The sequence below is a fragment of the Oryctolagus cuniculus genome, chromosome 2, assembly GCF_051225735.1.
Source record: "Oryctolagus cuniculus isolate XC-2025 breed Fujian yellow rabbit chromosome 2, ASM5122573v1, whole genome shotgun sequence".
Taxonomy (NCBI): Eukaryota; Metazoa; Chordata; class Mammalia; order Lagomorpha; family Leporidae; genus Oryctolagus; species Oryctolagus cuniculus.
Genome location: NC_142868.1, coordinates 171,457,676 through 171,471,538, shown reverse-complemented (window position 1 = coordinate 171,471,538; position 13,863 = coordinate 171,457,676). Strand labels below are relative to the sequence as shown.

General features: G+C 45.0%; 1 protein-coding gene across 7 annotated transcripts in view; it reads left to right on the top strand.

Annotated features, from left to right (window-relative positions):
• The window catches only part of CRIM1 (cysteine rich transmembrane BMP regulator 1), a 208,645-nt gene that overhangs the window by 188,115 nt on the left and 6,667 nt on the right, over positions 1-13,863 (top strand). For 5 of the 7 annotated variants that reach the window (XM_051842989.3, XM_051842988.3, XM_051842985.3 and 2 more), the window contains 2 exons: positions 7,074-7,268; positions 12,776-12,898. In XM_051842989.3, coding sequence (XP_051698949.3) covers positions 7,074-7,268; positions 12,776-12,898 — 318 coding nt within the window. The remainder of the gene's footprint in view (positions 1-7,073; positions 7,269-12,775; positions 12,899-13,863) is intronic. The other 2 variants (XM_070069255.2, XM_051842987.3) reach the window with 1 other exon arrangement.

Below are 13,863 nucleotides of genomic sequence, written 5' to 3'. Positions count from 1 at the left end.
CACTGAGTAGGCAAATACAAACTGCTCAGATTATTTCTAGCTGGCTCTTCCTAGGCTCTATTTCTATTCCCTCTTTAAGTCTGAGGACTTAAAATCCTGTTATGTATACTGTCAATGAGAATATGCCATTTCCTTCTAAAAGACTACAAGGGCTTTTTTAGTTTATTATCTAGAACCTCAAATTTCATAAAGTGGCTTCCATGTCTCTCATTTCAAAAGATTTATAAAACTACCTGATGGGGTTTTCTCAGATTAATCCAAACATGCCATCGAAGGAGCCAGTGTATCTAGGGAAAGGCAGGGAATGGGGACTCATAGACTCCACCCCATCCGTAAACTAAAATTCAATTCATACTTTTGGGCCTTTCTGTTTAACTCATTGATTGGCCTTTCAAATGGAGTTTGGTCAAAAGCAAAACTATTTCTAAAACCCCATTACCTAAAATCCAGTCTAGTCTGATCTGTGCCAGTTAGCAGCCACCGTGGTAGGGTACAATAGGTAGGATTTTTCCAAAAAAACAAGATTTTTCCATTTATATCATATAGAAAAATTTGGTAGAAAAGTTATCAACCCATGTGTTAGGGTGAAATGTGGCCTTGTTTCTGAAGCATGTTTGAAGAAAGAAAATTGTTAAGCGTATTGGGGCCGGCGCCGCGGCTCACTAGGCTAATCCTTCGCCTTGCGGCACCGGCACACCAGGTTCTAGTCCTGGTCGGGGCTCCGGATTCTGTCCCGGTTGCCCCTCTTCCAGGCCAGCTCTCTGCTGTGGCCAGGGAGTGTAGTGGAGGATGGCCCAAGTACTTGGGCCCTGCACCCCATGGGAGACCAGGAGAAGCACCTGGCTCCTGGCTTCGGATCAGCGTGGTGCGCCAGCCATGGCGGCCATTGGAGGGTGAACCAACGGCAAAAGGAAGACCTTTCTCTCTGTCTGTCTCTCTCACTGTCCACTCAGCCTGTCCAAAAAAAAAAAAAAAAGTATTGGTACTGAGATTCAAACTGGCTGAATGTGGTGACATCAGCGTAAACCACCACCCGCAAGCAGCAGTGGGGAGCATGTCTCTATTGCCATCTCATTGAGGATTAGTGACCGGCGCATTTAGAGTCCCTGCTGGAGTCCCCTACCTGCATCCACTACTAATGTGGCTCACCTTGAGTGCGAGATTGGAGCCAGCTCTTGGGAATGTTCAATGGCCAGAAGCAGAGAGCCCCAGGCACATTTGTTGAGACAACACAAAGAGGGTTCTACCTGTGCTATTACCTGGCAACTGATTGGCATTGGTCTCTATGCTCTACCCAGCCAGCACCCCCAGTTTTTTTAAGCTTAGGAAGATAACTTCTTGATCTCAAATCTACAGTAAGTTAGTTGTAAATGAACTGAAGTTGAAGGTGAAGTGCTTCTGAAGTAATCAGTGACGAGTAGAGCTTAAGTGAAGCAGAAGTTGGTAGAAGGGCCTGGTAACCGGGGCCACGGTAGGTGACCCTCTCCTCTCCCACAGCAAATGACTTTACTCTAGCTGCAGGAGCTCCTGGCACTCCATGATTCTACCTCTGGGCAGCTGCACTAAGGTTCTTTCTGTAGAGTGTCCAGTTTCTTTTTTTAAAATTTTATTTCAGGTATACAAGTTTCATGTATTTCATTTAGGAACATAGTGATACTTCTCATCCACCCTCCCTCCTGCCCACACTCCCACCTTGCTCCTCCTCCTCTATTCCCACTCTTAATTTTTGCAAAGATCTATTTTCAGTTTACTTTATACTCATAAAGTTAGCCCTACACTAAGTAAAGAGTTCAACAAATAGTATGAAGGAAAAAAACCCTGTTCCTCAGCAGTAGAAAGACAGGCTGTAAACAATCGCCGACTCTCAAAATGTCCATTTTACTCCAATGCATTATATTTTAGGTACTCTGTTAGTTATCCCAGATCAGGGAAAACATTTGATATATGTCTTTTCGAGTTTGCAGGTGCATCCACTTTGCTACAAAAGACAAGAATTCTTTTTTTGCATCTGAGTAGTACTCCATAGTATATATATTCCATACTTTCTTTATCCAGTAATCAGTTGATGGACTTCTGGGTTGATTCTATATCTTAGCTATTGAAAATCCAGCTGCTGTAAACATGGAGGTACAGAAAACTCTTTCATATACTGATTTCTTTTGGTTTGGGTAAATTCCCATGCATTGGATGGCTGGATTGTTTGGTAGGTCTATATTCAGATTTCTGGAGTATCTCCATACTATCTCCCACAGTGGCTGGACCAGTTTACATTCCCACCAATAGTGGATTAGGGTACCTTTTTCCCCACATCCTCGCCAGCATTTGTTGTGTGTTGATTTCTGTATGAGAGTCATTCTAACTCAGGTGAGTTGAAACTTCATTGTGATTTTGATTTGCATTTCCCTGATAGCTAGTGATTGTGAGCATTTTTTCAAGTGTCTGTTGGCCATTTGAGTTTCCTCTCTTGAAAAATGCCTGTTCAAGTGCTTTGCCCACTCAAGTCCTTTACCCATTTCTTAACTGGATTGTTTGTTTTGTTGTGGTTGAACTTCTTGAGCTCTGTATGAGAAACTTCAGTTTTATCCAGCAGGTAGTCAGGAGTTCTTGGTTCAGTGCATCACTTCCCAGGCATCCAGATTAGTTGTTCTTTCTCTTAAAGTGTTTGATAAATATTCTTTCAGACAATGATCTCTTACAGTTACTGAATGAGACATAAATGTGAGGTTATATTGTAATTCATGATTGAGCATTCAGCATTGCTTGTGGTTTTGTTTCCTTGCAGTCAACTAAAATTCTTCTAAGTGGGTTGGCATCATTTGGAAAGCACCACACTGCATTCTAGGTCCTGCGTCCTTTCAGTATGCATGTACCTGTGTGTATATGGCACTTGAACATGCATGTAACACATGTGTGTGTAGCTGCATGTTAGATATTTCCATTTTATATATTTTTGGTTCATTATCAAGAATACCAAGATTCATTGGAAAAAATCTATAAAAATAAAAATCTACCCTTGATCCTAACAATCATTGTTAACATTTTCCTTTCTTTCTAAACAGTTTTCAGTTTTTTCTTTATATGGTTGAGTTTAAGCTACCCATGATGCATTTTAATGTTTATTAATTTATTTGAAAGAGAAAGAGTTCTTCCATCCACTGGTTAACTACCCAAATGCCCACAACAGATGGGACTGGGCAAGGTCAGGGTCAGGAGCATGGAACCCCATCTGTGTCTCCCACTTGAGTGACAGGGACTCAAGTATTTGAGCCATCATCTGCTGCCACCCAAAGCTGGATAGGAAGTGGAATAGCTGGGACTATAACTCCACGTGTGGGATATGGGCATCCCAAGTGGTGGCTTAACCCAGTGTGCCACAAAACACACTCCCCAGGATTCATTTTAATAGCTACACTATATTCTTTCATATGATTAGAACAGGAGTCATTCAAATACTGCCTTATTGTCATAGATTTCCCCCCTAAGTTCTTGCGATCATAAATGATAGTGTGGTGAGCATCCACGTAAGCAGCTTGGACCTTTTCTGATTATTTCCTTGGGGGAGATTACTAGTAGTAGAATTCCTGAATGAAGGGAGTATAAACTTTTTAAAGAAACATGAGTAGTATTTCCATTGTTGCCTGTTATCCCACACCCTCATTGCTCATGTTTTCCTTCTTAAAGCTTCCAGTGACTGAATGAAATGTCTCTTCTTTTACCTTGGTGATGTTTTATCCTAAAGATGGCTTCATGGCCCTGTTGACCCGGAGAGGCTGAGTTTGATGGTCAGCCATTCTGGCTGTGGCCCATTGGAATGTCTGAAGTAATTTGACAAGGCCACCAACTGTTTATTTCTTGAAGCGGGGAAGCGTGTTATCCAGTAGCATTACCTCTGCCTATCCCCCTATGCAGGAAGCAGGGTCATCCTTCATGCATCCATCCCTCTTCCTCCCCATCCATGCCAGACATGTCCCCATGTATCCCATTTGCACTTCAAGATTCCAGAGTTCTCTATTCCAGAGTTTTCTTCTGAAAAGCGAAGCTAACAAGGTCCCTCCTCTCCTCTGTAGAAAAGGATCTAAATTTCCCCATTCATATTGAGAGCCTTCTAAAATCTGATCCTAGCCTCATCTGCAACCATGCCACACACACACACACACACACACTCTGCACACACCTGACACTTCCCCCCATCCTTCCAGCATGGCCAGCATTTGGACACATCACCTTCCGCATGGCATACCCTCCCTCCAGCTTCCTGTTCTCCTGCCCATCCCTCAAGAGAAAACTCAAACATCAAATTCTGAGTGAAGCCTTCCCAGTTCCACAGCAGTTAGCTCTTTTGCCCCCCATGTTGTCCGGCTCCACATCTGGGTCGTGGTAACACTAGTGACAGTATAGGGTTTTTGGCAAGGAGTTCCAGGCCCCCATGTTTCTTTACCACTTCTGTGCAGTCCTCTGAGTCAAAATGATCTTTTTTTTTTTCTTTTTTATCATTGAGGATTACAGAATCAATGAGTGCTCTTATAATGTCTAACACATAATTACCATTTTTAACATTGACCTAATTTTTAGATATAATTTTTATATCATAAATATTAGAGGATTAGTTCATTATCTTAACATGAAATGAGTGTCTTTGTCCACCTCTTAAGAAAATACAGGTCAGTGCTTGACCTTGAGTCAAACCTCTTTGTACAGAATCCTCTCCCTTTCTGTGCTTGTACCTCATTCCCTTCCTCCCCTTCTCTGAGAAGGGACTGGCAAAGATGCCATGAAAGAAAGGTGCAGGAGAAAGAGATGGATTCTATAGGGCATGGAGTTTAACCTCCTCTTTTTTAATTTCCCTGCACAGTAATACAATTACTTAGATTGTTTTCAGTGAAATTGATCCATCATATGAACTACTACAAGGTTTATATAAAATATAATCAGTAATATTGCCTTATGAGAAAATGCTTTCTTTCATACAATTTATATATGTAATAGACTGGATTGGATTGGTGCACTCAATGAAATGTTGGCTGGAGGTCAGAGTATTACTTGAGTTGGGATCATTGGATGACTCAGTTTGACACACGTGCATTTTGGATATCTTAATGAAATTACCTCCTTTGAGGACTCCATATTAGCAAGAACTCCCATCATGGGTTTAGTTTGAAAGCCCAGTCGTCAATGTACCAGAAAACTTTCTATAGAGATTTACAGATGCGGTGAAGTATGTGTTTAGATCTTGAAAAGGGATTTCAGGTTGCAGCTAGAACCTCCCATGATTATGCAGTGTCACTTACTAAACCTTAAGCAGCAGCAAGAAAAACAATAGAAAAATGTGGATAAATAGAGATTATGCAACTTAACACTCAATCTGCAGGATTTCTGTGTTTGCTTGTATCATTCTCCCATGGATTGGGACTTTCATCTAAGAAAAAAATAGTTCATTCATAGAATTTTAGTGCCATTTTAAAAGGCACTCATGCTTGTGTAATTGATAAGAAATGCAGACCAAAGGCAGATGAGCAAGCGTTTCCGTCTGTGACCCTCCTCTGGAGAAGCCTAGTCTGAAGTTTTATGCGGGGTTTCACATAGAGCCACTGCCAGCTACCTTTGAGCACTGGCCTGCAGGGCTGGAGCTGCTATGAGAACACAGCTCCTGGTGCCTTCAGAGGTGCTGGGTTCTGTCCTTTGTGTCTTCTCAATGAGTATTATCCCTACAGAGCTTCCTAGATGCCTTCTACAGAAGACCCCTGAGCCCTAGCTGGAGATTACTGCTTTCTTAAGGAACTTTCCTCCCTGATTCCTGTATAGTATTTCATCTATTTTAGTGGCTAGTGGCAAGTGGAGCTACCTTTAGTACCTGGACATCAAATTTCCCCCCATTACAAGAGTCATCCAGTTACTGGTCAGTCCAGAGGTGGAGAAGTGTCTGGTGTCCCGTAGCCCCCATGTTTGCTCACTTGGGCCTTACACTGGGCCCCCATTTTTGAGCTCTAGAGGGAGAGGACTGGCTGTGAAGTGTAATCACTAATCATGAGTTAATAAGACAAAGGAGCTTTCAAGAAAAAGGTTAGAGAAGTAGGAAAGGAGGAAGGCAAAGTAGAACGGAAAAAACAATAGAATGTTTAAGTTGTATACTGCACAGAAAAAGACTTTGTTAAAATACTTTGTTCTCGAAAACCATAGTTTGGGGAAAAAAAAGAAGTGAGGCTTTCTTAAAGATTTATTTATTTATAAGAAAGGCACAGTTACAGAGGGAGAAGGAGAGACAGAGAAAGAGACTTCCATCTACTGGTTCACTCCCCAAATGGCCACAATAGCCAGAGTTGGGCCAGGCCAAAGCCAGGAACCTAGAACAACTTTCAGGTCCCCACATGGGTGGCAGGGGCCCAAGCACTTGGGCCATCTTCCATTCTTTCCTAGGCCCTTAGCAGAACTGGAGCAGCCAAGATTTGAACCAGCACCCATGTGGAATGCCAGGTTCACAGGCACTGGATTAACCTGCTATACCACACCACCCTGGGGTTGCTGCTATAGTGGAAATATCATTGTTGGTTACAGAGAAACCCATGCATCATCACTGAGAAATGAAAGAAACGGGTGTCTGGGTGCTAATTTCCTCTCTAGGTTGGCAGAGGAAACCTCTAAGTTTGGCATGGCACTGCTATTGTCTTTCCTTACTATTCCCCCTATACACTTATCATTGACCAAAAAAAGATTAAGTGTAAGTTGGAATTTCTTAACTCTGTAAATACACTCAGCTGGACCTTTCATCTGTCTCTCTTTCTAGATGACAATCTAATGGCATTTCCCTAGGGGTATGGTTCTCAGCTGGTGGTTACTGTCACCTCCCTGTGTTAGCCTCAGTGGCCTCTGATCAGGTTCAGGCCACGCGATGAGAGTTCAGAAGGTCCTCCTAGGAAAATGGCCACAGGGACTGGGGAAACCAAAGCTTCAGCAAACTGGAAAGTCTTACGCGTACTGTGATTGTACCAAGCAATGCCCCTTGATTGCTCAAGTCTAATTAGGCATTGTGCTCTGTCACGACGAGCAACTCCACCCTGTGCTGTTCTTTCCACTAGAAGACACAGTTCCTAAGAAGGCGGTGTGCCACTTCAGTGGGAAGGCCTACGCCGATGAGGAGCGGTGGGACATTGACAGCTGCACTCACTGCTACTGCCTACAGGGCCAGACCCTCTGCTCGACCGTCAGCTGCCCCCCTCTGCCCTGTGTCGAGCCCATCAACGTGGAAGGAAGTTGCTGCCCAATGTGTCCAGGTATCTAAGCCACTGTCCTTCCATTTGTCAAACTGTCATAATGACTTCAGAAGAAACTGAGCAGACCTAGAACTTGCCCACACATCACATGGTTCCTAGTAATGTATCAGCCCTGTTGACATTCTCCTCCAACCCCTGCCCTGCCCTGCCCTGCCCTGCCCTGCCCTGCTCAGAGATCCAGGGTAACTTGCAAAACTACAACAATCCAGGTGAAGGCCCAATTTTGGCTCCATGCTAGAATTACTCTGGTTCTTGAGATTCTCAGTCTCTAAACTTTTCAGTGGCAGTATGGCCTTGTAGGTGTGACTGAATTACTAAAGATACTTGCCCCGTTTTAATGCAATATTGAACCAGCTGAGTGGGGGAAAAAAAAGTCAAGATTAGATGCAGTAGGGAATATGCTTAAGATCTGCTACAATCCCAAATGGAGATGTGCATTTACAGAATACAGCTGGGATTCATCATTCCTTCAGTTCACCAATTCCAGCCCTTACCTCTACATGCAGCCCTCAGCAGAACTTTTCAACTGTACCCGCAATGAACACAGCCCTGGAGCACTCCCCCAGCTGGCTGTTGGGAAGCCCACAGCCCCGTCCTGGTGACAGTGGCATCCTTCAGTCTCTTCATTTCAAACCTAAGATCCCACAGCTGTCAAGAACCTCCCTCAGGCCTTCTCCTAGTTCCCATGTCTGTGGCTCCTGCCAAAACAGCATGTTTACCCCCTAGTGCCAGAAATGCAGGATCTGAGCCCACAGCATGACAGCCTGTGGGCCATGTTCACCATCTAGTCCCCTAAATGCAGACGTGCCAGGCGGTACACAGTGAAGTCTCACACTAGATCCCGAGTGGTGAGGAACCTTGGTGCTCACGTTCCGGCAGCATGAGAGAATCCTGTGCTGTTCAGTTCAGTGAACTGGGATTCCTGCCACTTTAGAAACGCATCTGTGCTGTGCAAGTGTAACAGGGAGCAGTCAGTTAAACCCAGAGTTCAAAGCTCTGCACACAATGGCCTTTTGTTCAGATGTTGTGCACACTAGCCCCGATTAAGCATTTCTTTTTTTTTTTTTTTTTTTTTTTTTTTTTTTTTTGACAGGCAGAGTGGACAGTGAGAGAGAGAGACAGAGAGAGAAAGGTCTTCCTTTGCCGTTGGTTCACCCTCCAATGGCCGCCGCTGCAGCCGGCGCACCGCGCTGATCCTGGCAGGAGCCAGGAGCCAGGTGCTTTTCCTGGTCTCCCATGGGGTGCAGGGCCCAAGCACCTGGGCCATCCTCCACTGCACTCCCTGGCCATAGCAGAGAGCTGGCCTGGAAGAGGGGCAACCGGGACAGAATCCGGCGCCCCAACCGGGACTAGAACCCGGTGTGCCGGCGCCGCAAGGTGGAGGATTAGCCTATTGAGCCACGGCGCCGGCTTCGATTAAGCATTTCGAAGAATGTCCATTTATCCCCCAGGAAGGACGGTGCTAAGTGCACAACAGGCAGTTCTCACTTCTCCACTGACTGCTAACAGCAGCACTCGAGTCAGCAGTTCACCCCTGGCTACCTGAAACCCTTGCTGCACTCGGCTTCGGGGTTCCCAGCTCCCTCGGTTTCCTCCTGTGTCCCTGGTGCTCCCCGCCTCTTTCCTTGGCTGGCGCTTCCTTGTCTGCCCAGTCTCTAAAAGCTGCAGCAAACGTTTGCTGTTATCATCTGACAGGAGCAGTTTCGGTATTGCAAAAGAGACTGGGAGAGGTGAATTGGAGACAAAGGTTATGCAACTCTGATACAGACCATGAGTGGCAGTTTATAAATAAGATTTTACTGTGACACGTAGTAGCCTTGAAGGATTTGAGCTAGACCTTGGAGGACAGGTGGGTTCTCTTCTTTGGGGAGAAGAGGATGATTTAACCGGAAGACCCTAAGAAGGAAAAGGTGAAGGTTTGTGCCCTGGGGTAGTGACTTCTCCAAGGCAAAGGCAGAAAAGGACCTTAATTATCAAATGAAGAGTGGAACCTTTGTCCTTTATAGGCCATGGGGATGCTCATTTTAGAGATGAATGACCTCACAAGGGTGTTTTGGGGAGACTAACAGGGTTCAGGAGGGACTAAGATCCTGGGTGAGGGCACCTGAAAGGCACCTTGCAGATGTCCCAAGGCTATGACCGTAAGGACCCAAACTCCGGTAGTGGTGGTAGGAACAGTGGTAAATATTCCTTCTGTGTAGTCTGTGAGCTTCATGAGAGTGAAGGTACTGCTGGTTTCTCTGTTCATCACCAGAGACTTTTCTAGTGGCTTCTCAGGACTTACTGTTGAGTTGAAACTTAGTTTCTGTTGATGAAGTCTCCTTTCTGCATCTGCTGTATTATTGATGAAGCACTTCTCCCTTTATATCTAAACAAGTTTCGGAATCAGTCAAGCTTTTGCCACCTTGTCCGAGGATCTAAGCAAGAGTTGGCTGTTAGCCGAATTCCTATCCCAGTATCTCGTCGGCTCATTGTGTGATCTTGGTCAAGGCTCTTCACTCACTGTTCAGGCTTCCGTTGCTTATCTGTGGATAGCACATTCCACCTCCAAGAAGAGCTGGGAGGATGGATAAGTGATTGCAGTGGGAGCTGGGTCTTGTCTCTGCAGCAAACAGAAACCCTGACGCATCCGGTAGACCACGCAGCTGACATTGAGTAGCCGCCTCTGCTCCCATGCAGGTGCACCTCTGCCCTCTCTGCACACAGGTACAAAGCCTGTACAAGCCACTTAGGTGGTTGGGGATTGGAAGTGAGGCGCAGGAAGGTCAAGTACATTACCATTGCCAGAGCAAGTTAGCAGACGTGAGACTCCTCGTTCCATTTCCCAGAAAAGTGGTGTCCTCAGTTGTGAACCCCTTGTACTCTGCCCATGTTCCAGAAAGGGACATTTTAAGGAAAGTGACTCTTACAACTGCCTGGCTGCCTGCAAAGGTAAAACATATCCCTAATAAATTCTTTTGTGAGTTCCTCTAAGGTTCCTATCAAACATGACCACAGGAGTGATTCTAAACTGCGACAGTGTGCCCATGGTCTTAATGGCCGGGTGGGGTCTAGTTTTGTGTCATTATCCTGGCTTGGTCTCTGCAGTGCCAGCAGCTGTTTGCCAGGGCTTGTATTTCAGTCTGGGGCTGGGTTTAGTTTTGGCCATGGAAGGCCAGAGTCTAAGCATTGAAACTCCACTTCTGTTTGTTTCCCTGAAGACGTGTTTTGCTGAAAGATTTATTCTTTTTGGCAAAACTGCTCAAAGGCAGCTTCCCTCTTACATTCAGAGGAAAGGGAAATGACTCTCTCCCCTTGGACTGTGTACTGGAGCGGTGAATAGTCTGTGAGGGAGAAGGAGGTGGGGTGGTTTTAAAGCGCAGCGCCGCAGGCTGGGGAAAAAAAACCTTCAGGAACACAGGGGCTAGCACTGGCCTCGCTCGCAGCTGTACCCCCGGAACTTAGCCCAGCGCCTGCCACGTGGCAGCTGCCCAGGAAGCATTGTTGAGCGAATGGTGATGTAATCCCTGAAGAAGACCCAGCTCTTCGCTCTAGACGGATCCTTCTGACTTGCCCTGCCCTGGCCAGGTACAGCCTTGGTAAACGGAAGAGGCTCACCCTGTGCGGTCTCTGCTGCTGCACAGGGTTTCACCAGAAGTCTACCTGCTGGCAGACATGTGGCACAAGAAGACCAAAGCTGCTGCTCAGTGCTCACAACCAGGGACACACCTGGGGTGGGGCAGAACTGACCCCAGCTCTGGGGCCCTGCAGAGGCTTTTGCTGCTTGCCTGTTGACATTCACAGGCGCGGTGGGGTCGAGCTCCCATTTGCCTTTTACACTGAGGCCTCAGAAGCCAGCAGCAAGTTGGCTCCTGTTGTCGTGGGAAGACTCAGCACCAGGGGCTGGATGGACTAGGGAGGGAAGGGGCACTGAAGAAGTCACGTAAATGCCACAGTGATTTTCTTCTTCCAAGTTCTTCCGGGAAGTCTGCACCTCATGCCAGCGTTTCTCAGTGGGCAGGTTAAACGCCATCCCCCTACACACAGAGACGCCTCTCCAAATCACCTGGTCCAGACGTACCGAATCAGGAGCTGTGAGCATCAGCACAGTTTATAAGCTTCTCAGGTGACTGAGATGAGGGAAGCAAAATTGAAAACCACTGGTGGATCCTCAGGCCCCTGCTCCTGTAGATGATAATATTTTTAGTGAATTCCATTTTTAATTCCAGAGTTGACAGGACCCAATGACCATTTAGAAACTGTAAGCGTTCCTGAAGAAATGAAGAGAAGACTAGGAGACCAAGGGCACTGACTTTATTCTTGGAGGCAGCAGAAAAACCTGGGCCGTGGAATCACAGAAGGACACTGAATCCCCAGCTCTGTCATTTACTAGATGCATAATCTTGAGCAATTTCCTTAACGATACTTAGCCCACATCGGAAACTTAGCAGGTAGTCTCTGTCACTCTCCCCTTCCCTCAAATTCATCTTGGACGCACTTCTTGAAGACCTGGTAAATTCGGCACAGAAAATGATGGCTGCAATCACAGAGTATGGTTAATCCTACTTTACCTTATATTTGATGTATTTTATTTTGGTCTCAGGCTGTAGTGAGCATTTTTAAGATGACAAATGTTGAGTAGCCTCTTTATTAAAGTCAGCTAATTAAACAAAATCAGCTAATAATATGGCAGGACATATCCAAGAGGAAATATGTTGTCACATCTTAAAAATGGAGCTTCTTAAGAATTATTTCTTTGCTGTAAAATAATGGGCTAGTTGTCAGATGAAGTATAAAAATGAAAATATATTTGAGGAACTGATAAAAGCTCTGGTCCCTATTAGAACTGGCCTTACGGGGAAAAAAAAACCATATACTTGGTATAAAGAACATTCTTCTCAGATAGTTTTGTTTCATGTAGTATCTTTCTGATCAAAGTACACATATGATCAAATTAGACAGTGTCAGGATATTTGCTGAAACTCAGATCCCATCCACGTGGTTCCAGTGGTAACATAACGAACACCTGAGACTTGATTCAGGCCACACTCATGAGGTCGACCTACATCCATTCCCACATGGGAGGAGGAGCGTGGAAGGGAAATGGCAAAAAAATGCACAAAGAATGAACGATGCTGTAATGATGCCATTTCTCAAACTCTGAAGACACATTTTTATAAAGGATTTCACATTCAGGGATTAGAGAGCAACAGTTACTTGAGTGCAATATTTGGTGGGAAGTAAGAGACATTCCAATTGTACAGTCCCCAGGCGGCTTATACTATAGAGGCACCATTTGACATGAAATAGGGTGGTTTTAGACCCTGGTAGAAAATTATTCTTTATTTAAATGTTATAAAACATCTTTTCCACCATTAGAAAACCAGTGACTCTAACATTAATGATGTGTTTGCAGAAGCGAGGTCTTTCATGTCTGTATTGACTATTCCATTTGGATTGGGAATACACAAGCCAACAGTAAGGCAGCTTCTCCATCATCTCTTAGGAAAAACTGTTCTTTCTTTTAGAAATGTATGTCCCAGAACCAACCAATATACCTATTGAGAAGACAAATCACCACGGAGAGATTGACCTTGAAGTTCCCATGTGGCCCACAGCAGGTGAAAATGACATCATCCACCTCCCGAGAGGTAAGCATCAGTCAACTGACATCTGTCTAACATTCTATAGGGTCTACTTTGGCTTGGTTTTTTTCCTGGTATGTAAAATTGCTTATTAGTATTTCTAAACAGTTTGCCCAAGTTAAGTTCAAATAATGACCCCCCCAGGTAACAGCTGCCTGTCCAGAATATACTTCACACTACCCATGGGTAACGTAAGTCTGCAGGTAACTGAGTAAATGTCTCCTTCCTGGCCCCGCATGCTCAGAGACTTCGTGATGATGGAAAAAAATATGTTCCTAGTCTCAAGACCTTAGTGCCTGGGATTTCTAAGCCATCTCTCAAAATTTTATGTGTGAATAAGCTCTCTAAGCAGAATGATGAAGAGTCCTCGCTTTCCCTGTGGATTCTCCTACGCGTTCATGCATTAGGTTGTGCTCCACTTCAGGGCAGCCTCACTGAGTGAGGCTCCAGTGTCTTGTATGTGTTGATGTTTTTCCAGTCACCTTTTTTTCTTGTTCTATCCTTTCAGTTGTGCAAAATGAGGATTTTATCTGGTCTTTTAAAAACTACATGGTAAATCAAGGCTGAATCCCTGTCAATACTGCCTTCTCTCTAAAAGTTAACGCCTCCTGATGAACATAGTATGAACTTGCTCTTAGCCGTGACTCAATACTGCCTCCTGTCTACTCGCAGCACATTTTCAAAATCATCATGGTACAATTTTGTTGTTTGTTTTGGAAGAAGCAATAGTCATTGCTTGAGAGATTAATGGTCTGTTACTCTAGATACTCTAAATGTTATGCTTGGACCAGGCCAGGTGACCAGGGAGCCAAATTCCTGAACCCAGTGTTTTGGCTCCTTACGTAACTGCTCAGACTGAATGTGCTGCAGTATCACGCTTACATTCGTTCAGTCAGTTATCAGGGCCTGCAGCGTGCCAGGCCCTGTTCTAGATGCCTGGCTGCAGTCACAAGAACAACCTTGCTTCTGTG